Source organism: Microcaecilia unicolor, chromosome 11 (genome assembly GCF_901765095.1).
Source record: "Microcaecilia unicolor chromosome 11, aMicUni1.1, whole genome shotgun sequence".
Taxonomy (NCBI): Eukaryota; Metazoa; Chordata; class Amphibia; order Gymnophiona; family Siphonopidae; genus Microcaecilia; species Microcaecilia unicolor.
Window position 1 is genome coordinate 59,271,440 of NC_044041.1, and position 22,606 is coordinate 59,294,045.

General features: G+C 51.4%; 1 protein-coding gene across 2 annotated transcripts in view; it reads left to right on the forward strand.

The window, feature by feature from the left end:
• The first annotated feature begins 9,637 nt into the window (after nucleotides 1-9,637).
• Nucleotides 9,638-22,606, forward strand: part of SMARCB1 (SWI/SNF related, matrix associated, actin dependent regulator of chromatin, subfamily b, member 1) — a 48,441-nt gene continuing 35,472 nt past the window's right edge. The window contains exons 1-2 of one of the 2 annotated variants that reach the window (XM_030218481.1): nucleotides 9,638-9,962; nucleotides 11,288-11,408. In XM_030218481.1, coding sequence (XP_030074341.1) covers nucleotides 9,873-9,962; nucleotides 11,288-11,408 — 211 coding nt within the window. In that variant the 5' untranslated portion in view covers nucleotides 9,638-9,872. The remainder of the gene's footprint in view (nucleotides 9,963-11,287; nucleotides 11,409-22,606) is intronic. The other variant, XM_030218482.1, reaches the window with a different exon arrangement.

Genomic DNA, 22,606 nt, shown 5'->3' on the forward strand with positions numbered 1-22,606 from the left:
CAAAGTGATGCACGTGGGAAGGAGGAACCCGAATTACATCTATGTCATGCAAGGTTCCGCTTTAGGAGTTACGGACCGAGAAAGGGATCTGGGAGTCATCGTGGATAGGACGTTGAAATCTTCTGCTCAATGTGCTGGTGCGGCTAAGAAGGCGAACAGAATGTTGAGTATTATTAGAAAAGGGATGGAAAACAAGCATGAGGATGTTATGCCGTTATATCGCTCCATGGTGCGACCGCACCTGGAGTATTGTGTTCAGTTCTGGTCGCCTCATCTCAAAATAGATATTAAGAAATTGGAGAAGGTGCAGAGAAGGGCGACGAAAATGATAAAAGGGATGGGACGACTACCTTATGAGGAGAGGTTAAGAAGGCTAGGACTCTTTAGCCTGGAGAAAAGGCGGCTGAGGGGTGATATGATAGAGGTGTACAAAACAATGAGTGGGGTAGAGCGGACAGATGTGAAGCGTTTGTTTACGCTTTCTAACAATAATAGAACCAGGGGACACAAGATGAAATTAGAATGTGGTAGGTTTAAAACAAATTGGAGAAAGTTTTTCTTTACTCAGCGCGTGGTTAGACTCTAGAACTCATTGCCGGAGAAGGTAGTGACGGCAGTTGGCCTTGCTGAGTTTAAAGGGGGTCTGGACAGATTCCTGAAGGAAAAGTCCATTGATCGTTATTAAATTTGGGGGTTTTGTCAGGTTCTTGGGGCCTGGATTGGCAGTGGCAGTGCTTATGCTTATGTACTTATGTACATTATGCCTGATCAGCTCCACCATTTCTTGGAGCCATGTGGTTCCTTTTTAAAAAGATATTTTAGTGTAACTGCTGTGGCCATCCACTCCAGAGCTTAACACTCATGAGATTAGATAGTAAATGGCATACACTATATGATTCACTATTCAAGGAAGTGAGCTAGAGACAGTGGAGGAATAGCCTAGTGGTTAGAGTACTGGCTTGACAACTAAGGAAACCCAGTTCAAATCCTGCTGCTACTCCTGATCTTGGGCAAGTCTTGTCTCACCAATTTGCTTCATTTCTTTGAAGGTGTGAAAAACATGTTGATGAAGGTGAGCTGGTGGATGTACTGTATCTAGATTTTTGGAAAACTTATGACAAAGTTCCTCATGAGAGACTCTTGAGAAAATTTAAGTCATGGGATAGAAGGCAATGTTCTGTTGTGGATTAGGAAAGGGATGGTAAGTAGTACCAGGAATACTATAATGCCTCTGTATTGCTCCATGGTGCAAACTCAACTTGCTTATTGCATTGAATTCTGTTCACTATCTCAAAAAAGATATAATTTTACTACCAATACAAGGGTTAGAAATCTTTTCAACTAGTCACTTAGTATAACAATCAACAACATATGTGACCTTTCAATTATTTAAATTATTACTATGTTCATTATATTGTATACATAACACAATATAAACTTAATATGTTTAACTCTATTTATTTTACATCAAGAATAAAGCAGATGTGATCTCAAACGGGGTTCATCACAGAATGTAAAATAAATAGAGTTAAACATATTAAGTTTATATTGTGTTATGTATACAATATAATGAACATAGTAGTAATTTAAATAATTGAAAAGTCACATATGTTGTTGAAAAAAGATATAATGGAATTAGAAAAGGCTCAAAAAAGAGTAACTAACCATAATGACAAAGGGGATGGAACTCTTTTCATATGAGGAAAGAATTCACTCAAGGCGGTGTACAGTAAGAATAAATCAAACATAAGCAAGACAATTACAGCAGTAAAAATATTCAAACAATACAAAGTATGGCACAGTACACTACTTACAATATCAAAACAGTACATAATACAACATTTTAATAGACAGCATAGGGTATAAGCAAAGGAGGAGCATACAGATAGGTAAGATAAATAATAAATAAATAAGAGGAGTTGGAAAATAAGGTGATTAATTTAAAGAAAGTTGCACATTAGGGTTCTTCAGCTTGGAAAAGAGACAGCCGAGGGGAGATATGATTGAGGTCTATAAAATCCTTACTGATGTAGAATGGGTAAAAGTGAACTGGTTTTTTGCTCTTTCAAAAAGTACAAATACTAGGGGACACTCAAGTTACATGGAAATACTTTTAAAACAAATAGAAGTAAATCATTTTTCACTCAACGAATAGTTAATCTCTGGAACTTGTTGCCAGAAGATGAGGTAACAGTGGTTAGGGTATCTGGGTTTAAAAAAAGGTTGGAGTTCCTGGATGAAAAGGCTATAGTCTGCTATTGAGATAAACACAGGAGGAAGCCACTGCTTCCTCTGGAATTGGTAGCATGAAATGTTGCTACTATTTGGGTTTCTGCCAGGTACTTGTGACCTCGATTGGCCACTGTGGGGAAACAGGATACTGGGCTCGATGGACCATTGGTCTGACCCTGTATGGCTATTCTTATTTTCACTGTCTGAAGACTCTTTGGGACGGTTCACCCTTGACATCTCTGTACCACAAACCTGCACAGTCTGCACCAAAAACCCTGTGAGATGAGTCTTTGACCCTGATTCACACTCACAGGATGCATGTGGTGCATACTGCCTATGATCAAGTTGCCAAATTACAAAGTTTATGGTTGAATGGTTTACCATCAGGCTGACTTTAAAACATCTTCTTCTGATATATTTTGGTACCCATCATGCCAGGTTCAAAATCGCAGAATTACAAATACCAGAAGGCACCAGGATGCAAGTTCTGAAACCAACCTGCACACATCATGAATTAGCTCTGGTTCCACAAGCTGCATGAGAATGTACATGGTCAGCCTTAGCAGTTCTAATTGCCAAAGGAGGGAGGGAGCAGATGGAAAGGAAAAAGAAGCTTTTAACTTTTGGTCAGCCCACCAGTTGCAAAGCTGACTCATTTAAAGCGTAGGGCCTTGTGCAGCTGTCCCTGTTGCCCCTGCTTCAGGCTGGCCGTTAGCATACATGCAATCCCATTGTAGGCCATTGCCAAGGGAGGGAGGGAGGAGATGGAAAGGAAAAAGACGCTTTTAACTTTTGGCCAGCCCGCCAGTTGCAAAGCTGACTCAGTTAAAGCGTAGGGCCTTGTGCAGCTGTCCCTGTTGCCCCTAGCATACATGCAATCCCATTGTAGGCCAGGTTATTTGTGTTCATGGCTGATACAATCATCAGGGTCCCTTAGGGTTACCATATGGCTCCAGAAAAAGGAGGACGGATTGAGCCAGCCGGGTTTTACTTCCATTGCTTTAATGGAAGTAAAACCCGGCTGGCTCAATTACTTCCATTGAAATCAGGGGGGTTTTTTTTTGAGAATTTGATTTACAGTTCAACTGATGCAGGCGCCATTGTTTACTAACAGGCACTTACTTACACAGGAGCCAACTTAGCCAACTTTTAGAATGATTGGGAGTGCAGAACCCATCACAAATTACTCGTCCTTGGACTAAGATATGGCATATGCTCAATATTGGGGATGCCCGAGTCAGGGGCGTAGCCAGACAACAGATTTTGGGTGGGCCTAGGCAAGAAGTGGGTGGGCACCAAGTGTGCCCCCACCACCACCCAAAAAAAATATCTCAGCTGGCAGGAAAATACTTCTTTCCACCTTGGCAGTCTGCAGCAGGCATGCGCTGAAAACTGAGCATGCGCAGGTGCCGGTATCATGAAAAGGTGAAATTAGGCCTTACCTGCTAATTTTCTTTCCTCTAGACCCTCCAGACCGGTCAAGACGCTTGGGTTATGCTCGCCTACCAGCAGAGGGAGACTGAGAACACAAACTTGAAACTATGTACTTATAACCTGTGCCTAGCCATCTATAGCCAGTATACACATAGCAAAGCAGAGAATAAAAACACAACTCTGAAACTAGAAACCCCTGTACCTGGAAAACCCAAGGACAAGTACCAACAGTGTGCTGAAAACAGACGAGACGTCACAGCGTCCCGCTCTGTAATGTCTTAGAGTCAAAGAATTCTCTCTGACCACACAAACCTTAAGGAATAGTCCTAGCAGAACACGGCTCAAAATACTGCTATCCATATATACGGCTCAAAATACTGCTATGCAAAGACCCGGCTGAGGAATACTTCTGCGAAAAGAACGGACGGCTGAATACTTCTGCGAAAAGAACGGGCGGGCTCTTGACCGGTCTGGAGGGTCTAGAGGAAAGAAAATTAGCAGGTAAGGCCTAATTTCACCTTCCTCATCAACCCTCCAGACCGGTCAAGACGCTTGGGACGTACCAAAGCAGTATCCCAACTAAGGGCGGGACCCTCGTAAAGCAGAAGACAACACCGCCGCTCCAAACCGAGCATCTTCTTTCGCCTGAACATCAAGTCTGTAATGCTTCACGAAGGAATGGATAGAGGACCACGCCGCAGCCCTGCAAATCTCTTGCGGCGGAATAAAACTACTCTCTGCCCATGAAGCAGCTACTCCCCGCGTAGAATGTGCCTTAAGTAAAGAGGGCACCGGCCGACGCTTCAACAAATAAGCCGAAGCAATAGTCTCCTTCAACCATCTAGCCAGAGTGGCCTTGGAAGCAGCTTCTCCTCTCTTGGGACCTCCAAACAAAACAAACAACCTGTCCGAGGATCGAAAATCTTGTGTTCTGCTCAAATAGGACCGCAACACGCGCCGCACATCCAACTTAGCTAAACGACGCTGCGTGGAATCCCCGGCACGATCACCCAACACTGGCAACGAAATCACCTGATTGACATGAAAGGAAGACACCACCTTAGGAACAAAGGAAGGAACCGTGCGTAAAGTCACTTTCTCTTTGGCAAAGGACAGAAAAGGCTCTCTGCAAGATAAAGCCTGAAGTTCCGAAATCCTACGTGCCGAAGAAACAGCCACCAAAAAGACTGTCTTTAAAGTAAGATCCTTACACGTAATGGAAGGCAAAGGTTCAAACGGAGGCGCCACCAGAGCCTCCAAGACCAGATTTAAATCCCAAGGCGGAACCACCGGACGGCAAGGCGGCCGAAGCAACTTCACTGCCTTCAAGAACCGCCCCACGTCCGGAGAAGCCGCCAAGGATACTCCCCGAACCTTACCTCTAAAACAAGACAAGGCTGCAACCTGCACCTTCAGAGAGGAAAGCGAAAGCCCTCTGTCCAAACCATCCTGAAGAAAATCCAACACCTCAACCGCTGACACGCGCAATGGGGCATAGCCCCGCTCTTGACACCAATTCTCGAAAATGCGCCACACCCGCACATATGCCAAGGAAGTAGACCTCTTACGGGACTGCAACATCGTAGCAATCACCCTGGCCGAGAAACCCTTATGTCTTAAACGGTGCCTTTCAAGAGCCAGGCCGTAAGCAAGAATGGAGAGGGGTCGGCCATCTCGATCGGCCCCTGCACCAATCTCACCCGAGGCCCCAGGGGAATCGGATCCTGCACCAGCAACCGCATCAGATCTCCGTACCACGGACGCCGGGGCCAATTGGGCGCTATCAGGACTACTAATCCCGCGTGACGACTGATCCGCTGAACCACTCGGCCTACCAGCGGCCACGGCGGGAACACGTAGAGCAACTGCTGAGTCGGCCACGGAAGGACCAACGCGTCGATGCCCTCGGCTCGAGAATCTCTTCGACGACTGAAAAACCGAGGGACCTGCGCATTGGCGGACGACGCCATGAGATCCAACACCGGCCGACCCCACTGCACCACTATCCGCTCGAACACGGAGGGGTGGAGAGCCCACTCTCCGGGATCCAACGTGTGCCTGCTTAGATAATCCGCGCTCACGTTGTCCACCCCTGCCACGTGTCCCGCCGAGAGACTCTGCAGATGTGCCTCTGCCCACACCAGCAACTCTGCCGCCTCTAGTGCTAACCCGGGACTCTTCGTTCCTCCCTGTCGATTCACATATGCCACGGCTGTGGCATTGTCGGACAGAACCCTGACAGCCTTGCCGACTAACAGACAGTGAAAGGACCGAAGAGCCAACCGAATTGCACGTGTCTCCAGACGATTGATGGACCAACACGCCTCCTCCACTGTCCAACGTCCCTGGGCCACCTGTCCCAGACAATGCGCTCCCCAGCCTGACAGACTCGCATCCGTGGTCATCACCACCCACTGAGGAGCGGCCAACGGCATGCCCTTCACTAGGTTCGGAGAATGGAGCCACCAGCTGAGACTGCGACGCACAACCTCCGACAGAGCGAGCCTCTCCTCCAGATCCTGAAGCTGAGGGGACCAACGAGACAACAAAGCACCCTGCAGCTGCCTCATATGCGCTCTGGCCCAAGGAACTACCTCTATCGATGCGGCCATCAGACCCAACACTTGAAGATACTCCCGCGCCGACGGCGCCCTCTGGACTCGGAAAAGACGGATCTGAGCCTGCAGCTTGGACATGCGAGAGGGAGTCAAGAACACCCGACCTCTCTTCGTGTCGAACCGGACTCCCAGATACTCGAGAGACTGCGACGGCACTAGGTGACTCTTGGCCAGATTGACAACCCAGCCCAGAGATTGCAAAAAGGACACCACCCGACCGGTGACCTCCTCGCTCTCCGCCTTTGATTTGGCCCGAATCAACCAGTCGTCTAGGTACGGGTGCACCAAAATGCCCTGCAAGCGAAGAGCTGCTGCCACCACGACCATCACCTTGGAGAAGGTGCGAGGAGCGGTGGCCAGTCCAAAGGGAAGCGCGCAAAACTGAAAATGTCTCCCTAGCACCACAAAGCGAAGAAAACGCTGATGCGCCTCCAGGATGGGAATGTGCAAGTAAGCTTCCGTCAGATCTAGAGAAGTCAGAAATTCCCCTTCCTGAACCGCTACTATGACTGAGCGTAACGTCTCCATCCGAAAGGAAGGAACCTTTAGGGCTGCATTGACCTTCTTGAGATCCAAAATGGGACGAAAAGCGTCCTCTTTTTTGGGTACCACGAAGTATATGGAATAACATCCCTTTCCTCTCTCTGCTGGAGGAACAGGGACTACAGCCCCTAAAGCTATCAGACGTGACAGAGTATCGCGGACTGCTCTCGCCTTGCGCCTTGAATGACAGGGAGACACTAGGAAGAAGTCGGACAGAGGCCTGTCGAATTCCAGCGCGTACCCGTCTCGGATTATCTGCAGCACCCACTGGTCTGACGTGATCTGGACCCACCTCTGGTAAAACAAGCGTAAGCGAGCCCCCACGCGAACCAGAGACTGGGCCCCCAAACCATCATTGAGAAGGACGGGACGCACCGGACGCTCCCAAAGAGGAACCTCGCCCTCCACGACGGCCACCGCGAAAGGACTGAGTTCTCTGAAAGAAACGACCCCTAGTCCCACCAGAATACCTACCCGGCCGATACCGCTTTGCTTCCTGAAAACGACCGCGACCCGCGGAACCTCTAGAAGCCTTAGGGCGAAGTTCCGGAAGCCGAGGGACCTTGGCATCAGTAAGACCTCTTACCAACTTATCCAACTCTTCACCAAACAGCAAAGAGCCTTTAAACGGGAGCGAACACAGCTTGGCCTTGGACGCAGCATCCGCCATCCAGCCTCGCAACCACAGGGCCCGACGGGCTGCCACCGCTAGAGACATGTTCTTCGCCGAGGCCCGCAACAAATCATACAGTGCATCCGCCAAAATGGAGGAACCCAACTCCAACTTAGCCAGATCTTGAGTCAAAGAGCCTCTGTCCCCTGGCGGGCTATCTAAGAGCCGTTCCGCCCAGCGGAAACAAGCCCGCGCCACTAGCCCTCCACAGACCGACGCCTGTAACGCCAGGGCCGACAAATCAAAACTGCGCTTCAGGAAAGTTTCCAATTTCCTGTCCTGAGGGTCTCGCAACGCAGCCCCTCCGTCCACCGGAATCGCCGTGGCCTTGGTCACTGCCGTAACCACGGCATCCACGGTCGGGGGCTTGAGCGAATCTCTATCTTCCTGCGGCAGGGGATAAAGCTTAGCCATGGCCCGAGCCACTTTACACGGCGCCTCCGGCGCCTGCCACTCCTGAGTAATCATTTCCCTCAGATCCGCATTCATAGGGAAAGAACAAGACACCCGTCTGATCCCCTTAACCAACGGATCCTGCTTTCCGGCCTCTAACGGAGCTGCCGCCGGATCAAATTTGAGGGTCGCAGCCACCTGATCAATAAGATCCGACAATTCATCTCGCTGAAAAATGCGCACCACCGAGGGATCCTCCCCAGGCAGCGCAAGCTCCTTATCATATCCAGCCAACGACCCCTCCTCCTCTTCTAGGAGGCTAAAGTCGCCCTCCGAATCCGGGGGGGAAAAACCTTCAAAATCCTCAGACCACTCTACACGTGGTCTCTTCGCGCCAGCCCCCCCCCCCGTTCCAAGGCTAAGGGGCTCCGCTCGGGACGGCCCTGCCTGCCAAGCCTGATATAAACTCCAAATGAAATCCGGGGGAAACCCGCTCCTACCTGAGGCATCACCCCCCGAAGGCGCTGGAAATTGGCTGCCCGGCAGTCCTCCGACTCTCCCAGGCCCGAGTATCGCCGAATCCAAAATGGCGGCGGTTCCCGCCAAAATCGGCACCGCTGCAGGGCCGCTAATCAAAGGCGCCGTAACCTCCGAGACGCTAGCCGCGGGAACCTCCGCCGCCAACACCGGCGGAACGGAGGATTGAGGCTTAGGTTCCCCACAAAACCGGCAAACGCTCCCCACCGCGTCGACGCCCCGACGCGCACATGACCGGCACCTCAGCGGTTTCCCTGACATTAGCGCAAGCCCAGCTGACCGCCAAACAAGAGCCCCGATTGTAAAAGTCAAGAAACTCACCCGAGCAGGAAAGTCAGCGCCTTACTCACTGCTGAACAGCTCCGAGGCTCCGGAGTGCAGCTCCAATCGCTCTCACCCGTTTGGGTCTGACTTTTTTTTTTTTTTTTTTTTTAAACTTTACTGCAGCCTTTCATTTGAGCCTTGCTGCTGCTAACACAATTCGGCACTCAAGGCTGCAGTATACAAACTGCAGCCGAGGCACAAAGCTGCCCAAACGGAGAGCCAGACCGGGGGAGGGACCCGGCCACCCGGGTGTGACACCCCAAAGGGGACAATGACGGGCCCCAGCGGACCCGCAACCCCTAGCACACCAAAGTCTTCCAGGCACAGGGGATCCACCAAAATAGCACAGAAACAAAGGAAAACTCTGAAAATTAACTCAAAAACCTATCCAGATCGGGCAAGCTGCACAGGCTGCCTGTCTACCCTCTGCTGAGACTGAGAAAATACTGGCTATAGATGGCTAGGCACAGGTTATAAGTACATAGTTTCAAGTTTGTGTTCTCAGTCTCCCTCTGCTGGTAGGCGAGCATAACCCAAGCGTCTTGACCGGTCTGGAGGGTTGATGAGGAAGTAGTGTTTTCGTTACCATCAGCTTCAACTGGTGGAGCTTGGGATACCCACCGCCGCCAGCTACCACTAAACATATGCTACTGTTGGGTGGGCCCTGGCCCACCTGTGGCCCGAGTACACACACAGCTGGCACCTATGGTTATGTACATGTCTGTCTCTTTTGGTCAAAGTGTATAAGTACTTTTCTACCAGCGGCCTGTCCACAGGTTCGGTTTTAATGGAAAACGACGTGCAAAACACAGCTGCAATATAATAGCGCAACCCTGAGGAGAACCAGACGCCACCTCCTAAAAACATACTTATCACACAAGCAGCAAAGCTACCACGTCCACAGGAGACATCAACGAGCAGACCTCAACCATTTAGGTTAAAGAGCTTCGGTTCAATCATCAGCGTATGCGCATAGGAAGCGAAAACTGGTTTGGCGCGCAGCTCACGTGACCGTCACCAGAGGAGTTCGGCGCCTGCGCGTTCAGGAGATTCGCCTGCCGCGCGGCGGTGGGTGCCCGAGCAGTAAGTGGCAAGGCAAGAGACGAGAAGCTGCCAAGATGATAATGGCGTTGAGTAAAACGTTCGGCCAAAAGCCGGTGAAGTTCCAGCTGGAGGAGGATGGGGAGTTCTTCATGATCGGCTCCGAGGTACCGACCCGCCACCGGTGCGTGGTTCTTTCTTGGCGTCTGGGACGTTCGCTGTGAAACGCCCGGGGCCTGCGCTGGGGACACGGGAAGCAGACAAAGGGGAGAGGGCGTTCTGTGCTGAGGTATAAGAGATGAGCCTTCGAGCCCGGGCCAGTGCAAGGGAACTGTCCCCCCCCCCAATCGAACCTTCAAGCGCACCCCCCACCCTCCTCGATTAACTTCTAGGCCCCTAATCCCCACTGTGATATGCTTTTAAATATAAAAAATTTTATGTGTGAATTAATTATTTGAAATTTCTCGCCCCTTTTTGCCTGTAACTTTATCTTACCATAACATCACTTTGTATTTGTTCTCACCGGTGTCTGCAAACGCTTTTCCGGTACTATGTAAGCCACATTGAGCCTACAAATAGGTGGGAAAATGTGGGATACAAATCTAACAAATAAATAAATCTACACATTGATGGCCCTTTGAATTTGTCTGTCAGGACCTATTGTGTTTGCTTTAGTTGGTCCGGCTCGGCTTCCTGTCTGGTGTGAAGATCCTAATGAGATCTCATGTATGGTTCACTCTTTTCATGTAGGACTTGTTTTTCTTTTTTCTTTTTTTTCTGTAATTCATTTCACTCACTGCTATGTTGTGCTTTTAGAATCAAATGGTGTACATCCTTTTTCATAGTTATGTTAAAGTTTTAAGTCCTAAGTGGCTTTGTCTTCTCTAACATACTTATTCTTTATGTAAAGCTTGTATATGAGAAATAGTACATGCTATTTGCATTTCTATAAGCATGTAGTTGTGAGAATGGAAGGGAAGAGTTGACTTAACACTACAATGCAGGATCAGATCCAACAGCTAATGAGCCCAATATCCTATCTCTGACAGTGGCCAGTCTAGGTAACAAGTACCCAGCGGGATCCCAAAGGATAGATCAGTTTCTCATGCCTCATTTCCAGGGATAATGGGTAGCTTTCCCAAGTCTACCTTGCTTCTAAATAATACTAGCATTGGAGCAAAATATAAATCAGAACTGAAAAGGGGATTCATATTTGTTCCCTAAAAAATATTCCCTCTGTTTGGATGCTGCTGCTTTTGGTTGAATTAAAATGTTTATAAACATGTGACATCAGTCTGCAAAGGTGCTGAGAGCCATGGGCCTTTTTACCTTATCAGAGACTAGTTAGCTTTGGGATCTGAATTGTAGTGAAAAGAGTGGTAAATGGCTGGTCTTTGTGTGATCAGTGAGGGTGTTTCTGGATCCTGGTAGAGAAGAGATTTCCTTTTTAGGTGGTGGTTATGAAAATGACCACTCTTTGTTTGGCTTGCAGGTGGGAAACTATTTGCGTATGTTCAGAGGTTCTCTGTATAAGAGGTACCCATCTCTTTGGAGACGGCTAGCAACAGTGGAGGAAAGGAAAAAAATAGTAGCCTCATCTCATGGAAAAAAATGTAAGCAAATTACATTGTATTTTGTTCTAACTGTGCTTGCTTTTAATTTTTCAAAAACAATACCTAAATTGAAATGGATTCAGAAGGAGAGCTCTGGAATGAGGGGGCATGCAACAAAGTTAAGAGGGAATAGGCTTAGGAGTAACCTAAGGAAGTATTATTTCACAGAAAGGGTGGTGGAGTCGAGGACTGTTCCAGAATTTTAAAAGGCATGGGAGATAAGCATGTGGGATAGCTTAGGAACAGGAAGAATTAGGGGTTACAGAGGATGGGCACACTGGATGGGTCATAAGGCCTTTATCTGCCGTCATGTTTCTGTGTTTCTAAAAGGATTTTAATTAGAATAGAATTTTTACTCGCATAGCCTCTTTTTATACAGTTGTCTGAAAAATGTGATAGTACAAAGTATCAGCACACAGAAAATTGGTTTCAAAGATTATTGGGTTCTAGAACAATCTTTTGTCACAATATCTGAGAGATCGTTATGTTTATATGCCTTGGTCTACCCCAGCATATCTCGACTGCAAGTCTGTCGAAAAGCATTTTAGTTAGCATGCAAAGCAGCAGTGATTGGTGGTGACAGAGGAAGAAGTAAGACTTGTTACTGTAGCTACCACGACTGTACTGCTGCTACAAGCTAATGATCTGAGCCTCCTCACTGTGACCTGCTTAATCAAGGAGCCCTTCCCCACCACCATCTTCCCAAACCAGGTCAGCAAGCTGTAATTTAAAAAAAAATCCCAGGAAAGCTCTTCCCCTAGTTCTGACTCTAGTGCTCATTTTTGGGGTTGGTGGCTGGAAGCTTCGCTCTTCACCACATTTCTGTGGAGATGACCACAAACTGCAAGCAAGCATGATGAAAGTGGTGCTTCTGCTGGTGGGACAACTTTGCATATCTAGCAGGCCAAGGGCCCCAACACCCCTGGGATTACATAATGGGGTTAGACCAGGTGGTCTCATCACTAGAGCGAGAGATATCTAACACAAATCCCATGTTCAGGTAACCAGACAGCAGTGCAAAAAAAAAAAATTAATGTGCACATAAATCAGTCATGTAAATCAAATAGGTACTCATATTTGGAAAAACTAAATATGAAAGTACAAAACCCCTAAGAGAGAAATTTCACTGGCTCCCACTTAAGGAACATATTGCGTTCAAGATCTCCATGATTGTACACAAAATCATTCACGCAGACGCCCCAATCTATATGCTAAACCTCGTGGACCTACCTCCCAGAAACGCTACAAGATCATCCCGCAAATTCTCAATCTGCACTTCCCCAGCTGTAAAGGACTAAAATACAAGCTGATGCATGTCACTGCCTTCTCTTGCATTCCATAACTGCGTGCTCATGTATTACCTATAGACCTGAAAACAATCGACAAAATAACCAACTTTTGCAAATCTCTGAAGACATATTTCTTCAACAAGGCCTACAAAGAGAACCTACAGCCCTACTAATCCACCTCACCAACCCACCCAGTTATGAAAGTCCACCTTCTATACTTATCCGCCTAACACTTTCCTTCTTTCTTCCCTTACGTAATCTTTGCACATTACTAATTGTATCTGATACCTTGGAATGACAATGTCATAACAAAACTATGTAAGCCACATTGAGCCTGCAAATAGGTGGGAAAATGTGGGATACAAATGCAATAAATAAAATCTAAAGAGTACTTGTCTTCTTATTCAATAACACAGTGAGGATATGAAACACAAGCATAGAATATATACAAAGAGACACTGGTGGTGGGGCAAAGCTTTACACCCATGTTATTAGTTCAGGGTGATATGCCATTCTCTCTTCACTCCTCAATTTCAGGATGGATTCCCTCTTGACTCTTATCCCCTATCACTTCTGAGCCCTGCAACTGGTCTCTGACATTTTACTGTTTGAGAAGCACTGGTTTATACAACTGTAATTGTACAGATAACTTTTGCTTTTTCTTATTTCTTCCTGAAATTAATAACTAAAGCCATCTTTTAGTAAGTATCTGAATATGCATGTGTTGTGACAAAGTACATCAGTATCATGCTTGGATAAGGGGCACTATCTGGAATCTTTGTAGACTGTGTGGTGGTTTGTGTGTGATCTTCCCAGACCATATTGATTCTGCCACTGTCTTTGAGACCAGTATGACTACTAGAATGTTGTGTAAAACCAAACCTTCCATTACTTTCATTCCCATTATTCCCGGACAATTGGGTAGTTATGTCCATCGACCAGCAGGTGGAGATAGAGAATACAGAACTGAGCACCACTACATTGCTCCCTGCTAGCAGCTCAGCTCCTCAGTATCTTCTGTCTCCAGCAGGTGGATGGACAGACTTCCTCTGTCTTTGGTTCTGAGGCCTTGCTCCTGGTCCAGTTGGTCAACTGGTTCCCGGTTGAGCATAGTGGGCAGACATACCTGGTGGTGCTGGGTCCCTGTCGTGCTTTCCCCCCTGGAGTGTTCTACGTTCTTATGGGAGCCTGCTCAGCAACCAGTCTGCTTCAGAAGATAAGGAACAGTGCAGGCAGCGCAGTGAGTTTGGCGGAACGGTGGTGCTGTGCCTTGCCTTGACAGGGGGGGGTGGCTGTGTCTCCTGGGAGCATAGACCCGGGGTAGTGTGGCCTCAGGACATCCTTGGGAGCAATTTGTGCTCACAAAAAAAAAAAAAGAGAGCTTTATGGTTGAGTTGTGCTACGCTCCAGTTTTAAAAAAAGAAAGTGCATGAAAGACAAGCGAGTGTGTAGCGCAGTGCGTCACATGCTTTCCCACACTGCGACAATCTTTGTTCATGGCAGCCCCCGCTGGGAGTGCGAGGGGCTGCCCTTCTCACAGCAGGCGGGGTTCCTCTTCAGGCTGCTGCACGGTGTGCAGTCCGGTTCCCGAGTGGAGGGGTTGTCTGGGCTCACGCACACAGATCACCCTCAGTCGCAGCAATGCATTTCTTGCAGCTCTGGTCCCCAGTGCAGCGTCTCGGCGCTTTGCCTCAGAGGGAGGCGGGAATGGCAGCCATTTTGTTCTCTGCTGGCGCGAGGGCCCCCCTGAGTCAGAGCTTGCCTTTCTGGGCTTGTTCTCTTGCTCTGCCAGACTTCGGGTTGGTGCAAGTAGTCCCTTCTCCAGCGGCCCTAGCATCTCCTAGGGGACAGGGTTTTTCCCCGCCAGCTCCCAGGAGTTTGCAGCAGATAACACATGGGGTCTTCGTTTTGTTTTGCTGCAGTTGGGCTGCTCTCTGGGGTCTCCTCTGTCAGAGCCCTTGGTGGAGGCTGAGCTCCCTCTGGGGGAGGGGGGTGACCCTCAGGTGCTCGGTCTGTTTCAGTGGGGGGAGCGGCTCCCTTTTATCGATGGCGCGAGCAGTGCTTCCCATAGCGAAACCCTTAGGGTTGTCTGGAGGAGAGTTGGGCGGCTAGCCTTGCTTAGGGCCTCGGGGCTTGTCCAAGGTGTTCCCCAGGTATTGGTCATTTGGGGCCTGTTTACGACAATGTACAGTGCACTTGACTCAGGCCTGCAGGTTGGGAGAACCATGGCCCACTTCTTGTCTCTAGTGCAGGGAGAAGGAGAAGCTCCGTTCCCTACATTGGACTCGGTGTTTGCAGTCACCTTGAATTTTCCCTTCCTGGTTGCTGGCGGCATTGCCTTGTGGAATCTGCTAGATAGGAAGCTGAATCAGACCTTGTAGCCCGTCTTGGAGGTGTTTGCATTAGGAGCTGCAGGCTTCTATTGCTAGCTATTTGTCTTTCCCGCTGCAGGCTGTCTTGGGTCGAGGGCTACGGCATGGGCATGTTTGCAGTGGCAGCAGCAGTCTGTTCCCGGGCAGTCCCCGGGCTGCCTGTCTGGTGGACGTTGTGTATGACATTCTTTGGGCTTCGACCTAGGGTATGTCTTTGGCATTCACCACAAGGTGTCAGTTATGCCTGCGGCAGTAGGCGGTGGTTGCCACCTCCTAAGGCCTGCGTGGTCAGGTTTCCACTTTGGGGCACCTTTCTCTTGGGTACACCTTCAGCGATTTGGTTCAGGAGCTCGGTGAGTCGGACTCCAGCGTTTGCCAGGGGACGTTCCTCGTTCTCCGAGGACAAGCAGGCTGCTTGTTCTCACGACTGGGTGACGTCCGCGGCAGCCCCCACCAACCGGAAAAAAAAACTTCGCGGGACGGTCGGCACGCAGGGCACGCCCACCGCGCATGCGCGGCCGTCTTCCCGCCCGTGCGCGACCGCTCCCGCCAGTTCCTTTTTTTCCGCGCCTGGAGAGAGTCGTGCCTGTGCCGCTCTCTCTGTTTCAGCCCCGGAAAAACCGTCGCGTTTACGCGAACCTCTTTTAATTTCTTTTATATTTAATTAACTGCCGCGCGCTCCACTTTTCTTTTCTTTAAAAAAAAAAAAAAAGGAGCACGCGCTCCCATTTTCCCTCGCTTCCAGCGGGGACGTTGCGTTGCGGCCTGGTGGCCGCACGGTCGTTTTTCATTTTCGAGGTGTGATTTCCGCCACCATCGACGACTTTAATTTCGCCGACGCGATTTTTCCGTCGATGTCCTCGAAGGTCCCGAGTGGATTTAAAAAGTGTGGTCGGTGCGGCCGGCCCATCTCGCAGACCGACACCCACGCTTGGTGCCTCCAGTGCCTCGGACCGGAGCACAATTTCAAGTCGTGTCCCCTGTGTCTCGGTCTCTGGAAACTATCGACGCCCGGTCCTTCGGTACCGGTATCGATGCCCGAGACATCGGCACCGATGGCATCGACCCCAGGAGAACAGGGCCCGCCGGACCTCCGGTGAGGGTAGAGGTGAGAGGCCGCGTGGGCAGTCGGCCCCGGTCACTCCCTCAGCCCATGGCCCACGGGACCGAACCCTGTCTGACCCGGCTCCTCGAGACCGAGGGGGATCGTCATCCTCCTCCTCCATGCCTCCCGGCGCCGGTGACGGGCATCGGAAGAAGGATAAGAAGCGCCGTCACCGGTCGCCCTCGATGCACATCGGAGAGGAGTCGACGCCGAAGCGTCTCCATCGAGAGGAGAGATCCCCGTCGGTGATAGAGGTGCCGACGCAACAGGGTTCCGGCACCTCGGTGCAGTCTCCTGGCTCCCACCAGATTCGGGCACCGACACCCCTACCGGCCCCACCGCCTTTCTCGGCAGCGGGCCTGGACGAGTGCCTCAGAGCCATCCTTCCGGGGATCCTGGAAGGGCTGATGCGCCAGGCTGTGCCGGCGCCGGGGGTGCTTGCGCCCTCGGCGCCGATGACTGTGGCGCCGGCGAGCTCTAGCCCGGCGCCGGGGCCGTCGACACCGCCGCCGCTTGCGGTGCCGGTCTCGACCGCCACGCAGGTGGAGTCCCCGTCGACGTCGATGGAGGGAGCTCCGTCCCCGCCGGCGCGGGAGTCCACCGCTCGACGACACCGAGACCCTGGTGCCTCGACGTCGAGCCGGGCCCGGTTCAGGACTCGGCTACATGAGCTTATGTCCGACACCGAGGATGAGGACTCGTGGGGGGAAGAGGAGGACCCTAGATATTTCTCCTCAGAGGAGGTCTACGGGCCTTCCCTCGGACCCCACGCCTTCACCGGAGAGGAAACTCTCACCTCCCCGAGAGTCTCTCCTTTGCCTCCTTTGTGCGGGATATGTCTATTACCATTCCCTTTTCCCCGTGGTCTCTGTGGAAGAGCCCGAGGGCCGAGATGCTCGAGGTCCTCGACTATCCATCACCACCTAGAGAGTCCTCCACGGTGCCGCTGCACAATGTCCTTAAGGAGACGCTGCTTCGGAACTGGGTGCGACCATTAACTAACCCCACCATTCCCAAGAAAGCAGAGTCCCAGTACAGGATCCACTCTGACCCAGAGCTAATGCGGCCACAATTTGCCCCATGACTCGGCGGTCGTGGATTCTGCTCTCAAGAGGGCACGGAGTTCGAGGGATACCGCCTCGGCGCCCCCGGGGCGGGAGTCTCGCACTCTGGACTCGTTTGGGAGGAAGGCCTACCAATCCTCCATGCTCGTGACCCGCATCCAGTCATACCTGCTCTATATGAGCATTCACATGCGGACCAATGTGCAACAACTGGCGGACCTGGTCGAGAAGCTCCCGCCGGAGCAGTCCAGGCCTTATCAGGAGGGTGGTCAGGCAGCTGAAGGCGTGCAGAAAGTTCCTGTCCAGGGTATATATGATACTGTGACGTGGCATCTCGTGCTGCGGCCCAAGGGATAGTGATGCGCAGGCTCTCATGGCTGCGTGCCTCTGACCTGGACAACCGCACCCAGCAGAGACTGGCCGACGTCCCTTGCCGGGGGGATAACATTTTGGTGAGAAGGTCGAGCAGATGGTGGACCAACTGCATCAGCGGGAAACCGCCTCTCGACAAGCTCTCCCACCGGACGCCTTCAGCACCCACCTCCACAGGTGGACGTTTTTTCCCGGGCCCGGCAGGCTGCACCCTATTCTTTCGCGAAGCGTAGGTACAACAGCCGGCCGAAGGCCTCGTCAGGCACAGGGACAGCCCCAGCGCGCTCGTTCTCGTCAACAGCGTGCGCCCTAAGCAGCCCCCTGCGCCTCCACAGCAAAAGCCGGGGACGGGCTTTTGACTGGATCCACGGGAACATAGCCGCCCTACAAGTGTCCGTACCGGACGATCTGCCGGTCGGAAGGAGGTTAAAATTTTTTCACCAAAGGTGCCTCTCGTAACCTCCGACCAGTGGGTTCTCCAAATAGTGCCGGTGCGGGATACGCCCTGAATTTGGCCTCCCTGCCTCCAATTGTCCTCCGGGAGCTCAGTCTTTCAGCTCCCCATCACAAGCAGGTACTTGCAGAGGAACTCTCCGCCCTTCTCAGCGCCACTGCAGTCGAGCCCGTACCACCCGGGCAGGAAGGGCAGGGATTCTATTCCAGGTACTTCCTTGTGGAAAGAAAACAGGGGGGATGCGTCCCATCCTAGACCTGAGAGGCCTGAACAAATTCCTGGTCAAAGAAAAGTTCAGGATGCTTTCCTTGGGCACCCTTCTGCCAATGATTCAGAAAAAACGATTGGCTATGTTCCCTGGATTTGAAGGACGCATACACTCACCATCCCGATACTGCCAGCTCACAGACAGTATCTCAGATTCCGCCTGGGCGCACGGCACTTTCAGTATTGTGTGCTGCCATTTGGGCTCGCCTCTGCCCCACGAGTGTTTACAAAGTGCCTCGTGGTGGTGGCGGCGTATCTACGCAAGCTGGGAGTGCACGTGTTCCATATTCTCGACGATTGGCTGGTCAAGAGCACCTCGGAGGCAGGAGCCCTCCGGTCCATGCAGTGCACTATTCAACTTCTGGAGCTGCTGGGGTTTGTGATAAATTACCCAAAGTCCCATCTCCAGCCAACCCAGTCTCTGGAATTCATAGGAGCGCTGCTGAATACCCAGACGGCTCAGGCCTACCTTCCCGAAGCGAGGGCCACCATCTCTTGGCCCTGGCTTCGGCAGACCAGAGCGTCTCAGCAGATCACAGTTCGGCAGATGTTGAGACTTCTGGGTCATATGGCCTCCACAGTTCATGTGACTCCCATGGCTCGTCTTCACATGAGATCTGCTCAATGGACCCTAGCTTCCCAGTGGTTTCAAGCCACCGGGAATCTAGAAGATGTCGTCCGCCTCTCCACCAGTTGCCGCACTTCACTGCTCTGGTGGACCATCCGGACGAATTTGACCCTGGGACGTCCATTCCAAATTCCGCAGCCCACGAAAGTGCTGACGACGGATGCATCTCGCCTGGGGTGGGGAGCTCATGTCGATGGGCTTCACACCCAGGGTCTGTGGTCCCCTCCAGGAAAAGGATCTGCAGATCAACCTCCTGGAGCTCCGAGCGTCTGGAACGCACTGAAGGCTTTCAGAGATCGGCTGTCCTACCAAATTATCCAAATTCGGACAGACAATCAGGTTGCAATGTATTACGTCAACAACGCAGGGGGGCACCGGATCTCGCCCCCTGTGTCAGGAAGCGTCGGGATGTGGCGTTGGGCGTGCCGGTTTGGCATTGCTCCTCCAAGCCACGTACTGGCAGGCGTAAACAACGGTCTGGCCGACAGACTGAGCAGAGTCATGCAACCGCACGAGTGGTCGCTCCATTTCCAGAGTGTGTACGCAAGATCTTCCGAGAGTGGGGCACCCCCTCGGTGGATCTTTTCGCCTCTCAGACCAACCACAAGCTGCCTCTGTTCTGTTCCAGACTTCAGGACACACGGCAGGCTAGCGTCAGATGCCTTTCTCCTTCATTGGGGGACCGGGCCTCCTGTATGCTTATCCTCCCATACCTTGGCGGGGGAAGACCTTACTGAAGCTCAAGCAAGACCACGGCACCATGATTCTGATAGCGCCCCTTTGGCCCCGTCAGATCTGGTTCCCTCTTCTTCTGGAGTTGTCTCAGAAGAAACCGTGGAGATTGGCAGTGTTTTCCGACTCTCATTTCGCAGAACGACGGAGCGTTGCTGCACCCCCCCACCCTTCAATGCCCTGGCTCTCACGGCCTGGATGTGAGGGCGTAGACTTCGCTGCGTTGGGTCTGTCGGAGGGTGTCTCCCGGGTCCTGCTTGCCTCTAGGAAGGATTCCACTAAAAAGAGTTACTTTTTCAAGTGGAGGAGGTTTGTCGTTTGGTGTGAGAGCAAGGCCCTAGAACCTCGTTCTTGCCCTGCACAGATCCTGCTTGAATACCTTCTGCACTTATCAGAGTCTGGCCTCAAGACCAACTCAGTAAGGAATCACCTTAGTGCGATTAGTGCTTACCATTATCGTGTGGAGGGTAAAGCCATCTCTGGAGAGCCTTTAGTCGTTCGATTCATGCGAGGCTTGCTTTTGTCAAAGCCCCCTATCAAGCCTCCTACAGTGTCATGGGATCTCAACGTCGTCCTCACCCAGCTGATGAAACCTCCTTTTGAGCCGCTGAATTCCTGCCATCTGAAGTACTTGACCTGGAAGGTCATTTTCTTGGTGGCAGTTACTTCAGCTCGTAGGGTCAGTGAGCTTCAAGCCCTGGTAGCTCATGCTCCGTATACCAAATTTCATCACAACAGAGTAGTGCTCCGCACCCACCCAAAGTTCCTGCCAAAGGTGGTGTCGGAGTTCCATCTTAACCAGTCAATTGTCTTGCCAACATTCTTCCCCAGGCCGCATACCCGCCCTGCTGAACGTCAGTTGCACACATTGGACTGCAAGAGAGCATTGGCCTTCTACTTGGAGCGGACACAGCCCCACAGACAGTCCGCCCAATTGTTTGTTTCTTTCGATCCTAACAGGCTAGGGGTCGCTGTCGGGAAACGCACCATCTCCAATTGGCTAGCAGATTGCATTTCCTTCACTTACGCCCAGGCTGGGCTGGCTCTTGAGGGTCATGTCACGGCTCATAGTGTTAGAGCCATGGCAGCGTCGGTGGCCCACTTGAAGTCAGCCACTATTGAAGAGATTTGCAAGGCTGCGACGTGGTCATCTGTCCACACATTCACATCACATTACTGCCTCCAGCAGGATACCCGACGCGACAGTCGGTTCGGGCAGTCGGTGCTGCAGAATCTGTTTGGGGTGTAAATCCAACTCCACCCTCCAGGACCCGAATTTATTCTGGTCAGGCTGCACTCTCAGTTAGTTGTTCTTCGTAGGTCAATTTCTGTTATGCCCTCGCCGTTGCGAGGTTCAATTGACCTGGGTTCTTGTTTTGAGTGAGCCTGAGAGCTAGGGATACCCCAGTCGTGAGAACAAGCAGCCTGCTTGTCCTCGGAGAAAGTGAATGATACATACCTGTAGCAGGTGTTCTCCGAGGACAGCAGGCTGATTGTTCTCACCTACCCTCCCTCCTCCCCTTTGGAGTTGTGTGTTTCATCTTTTGCTAGTCATTCAACTGGCGGGAGCGGTCGCGCACGGGCGGGAAGACGGCCGCGCATGCGCGGTGGGCGTGCCCTGCGTGTCGACCGTCCCGCGAAGTTTTTTTTTCCGGTTGGTGGGGGCTGCCGCGGACGTCACCCAGTCGTGAGAACAATCAGCCTGCTGTCCTCGGAGAACACCTGCTACAGGTATGTATCATTCACTTTCTTGGACCGCCCTGTGGGCTTGGCAAGTGCCAGTTTTGTGTCAGCACTAAGGGTAGGCCTGATCCTCAGAATTTTGGCCAGAGGGCTCGGTTTCGAGCCTGGCATTCTCCCTTCCGGGGGACGGGTGACCAGGAACCAGCAGGGCACTCGGAGTGAGTGGCTGCTGTCTCCCGGCCATCCTTGGGTGGTCTGGCTGGCTGGCCCGTCTGGGCCAACATGGAGCCGCTTTTGGACATTTCGAGTTGTGTGGACTACCTTCTCAGCATAGGTGCTGGATTTTCAGGGTGCTGGTGTTCTCCCCTCTGGTAGCCCCTCTCTTCTTGCAGTCTCCTTGTCAGAGGGGGCCTCCGTTTGCTCAGAGCAGAAGAGAAGTGAAGGTGCTGCTATCCTTTTGGGCCATTGTTCCTGTCCTTTCTGCCGAGCACTGTTTGGATCAGTACTCCATCCTTTTTGGAGTTCCCAGGAAGACGGGAACAGTGCAACCCATTCTGGATCTCAAGGGTTCCACAGGTATCCATTTTCAGGTGCCACAGGTATCCGTTTTCAGCTGGCAGCCCTGAGGTCTCTGCCTCCGTTTGGGAGAGAAAGTTTCTCTCCGCTCTCAATCTCAGGGAGGCATACTTTTCTTTCCCGCCATGGGCTGTCTTGGCAGTTCATTTCCTGTTCTGGACCCTGCCAGTTGGTTCCCGAGGACCCTTTCTGAGGTCATGCTCATAATGGCGGTCTTTCTGCGGAGACACAGGTTGTTGTGTTCTACTGTACCTGGATGACTCCGGGCCTCTTCTTGCCTAGCCTGAGTAGAGACCCCTTCAGCACTGATTCACCCCCAGTTTTTTGTCTGGTTTTGGGTGTTTAATTTCAACAGGAGCAGGCTGGTGCCAGCACGCCAACTTTTATTCCCGATGAGCGTGAGTGTTTCTTCAGAGGGACAGCGCTTTAAAGTTAGCTTCCAAGTTTCTCGCTCCTACTTTGTCACCAGCCACAGGCCTGGTATTTCATGCAGGCCCTTAGATCTATGGTAGCGACCATGGAAGGGGTTCCTTCTCTCATGCGGCTGCTTTTAGGGGGCCTGGTCAGCCGCTGGTTTCAGGTTTCAGAGGGCAGCGGCATCTGGCTCTTTTGCTCTCTGGCTGTCAGTGCATGAGGGGGTTGCTGCTTCCCCAGTC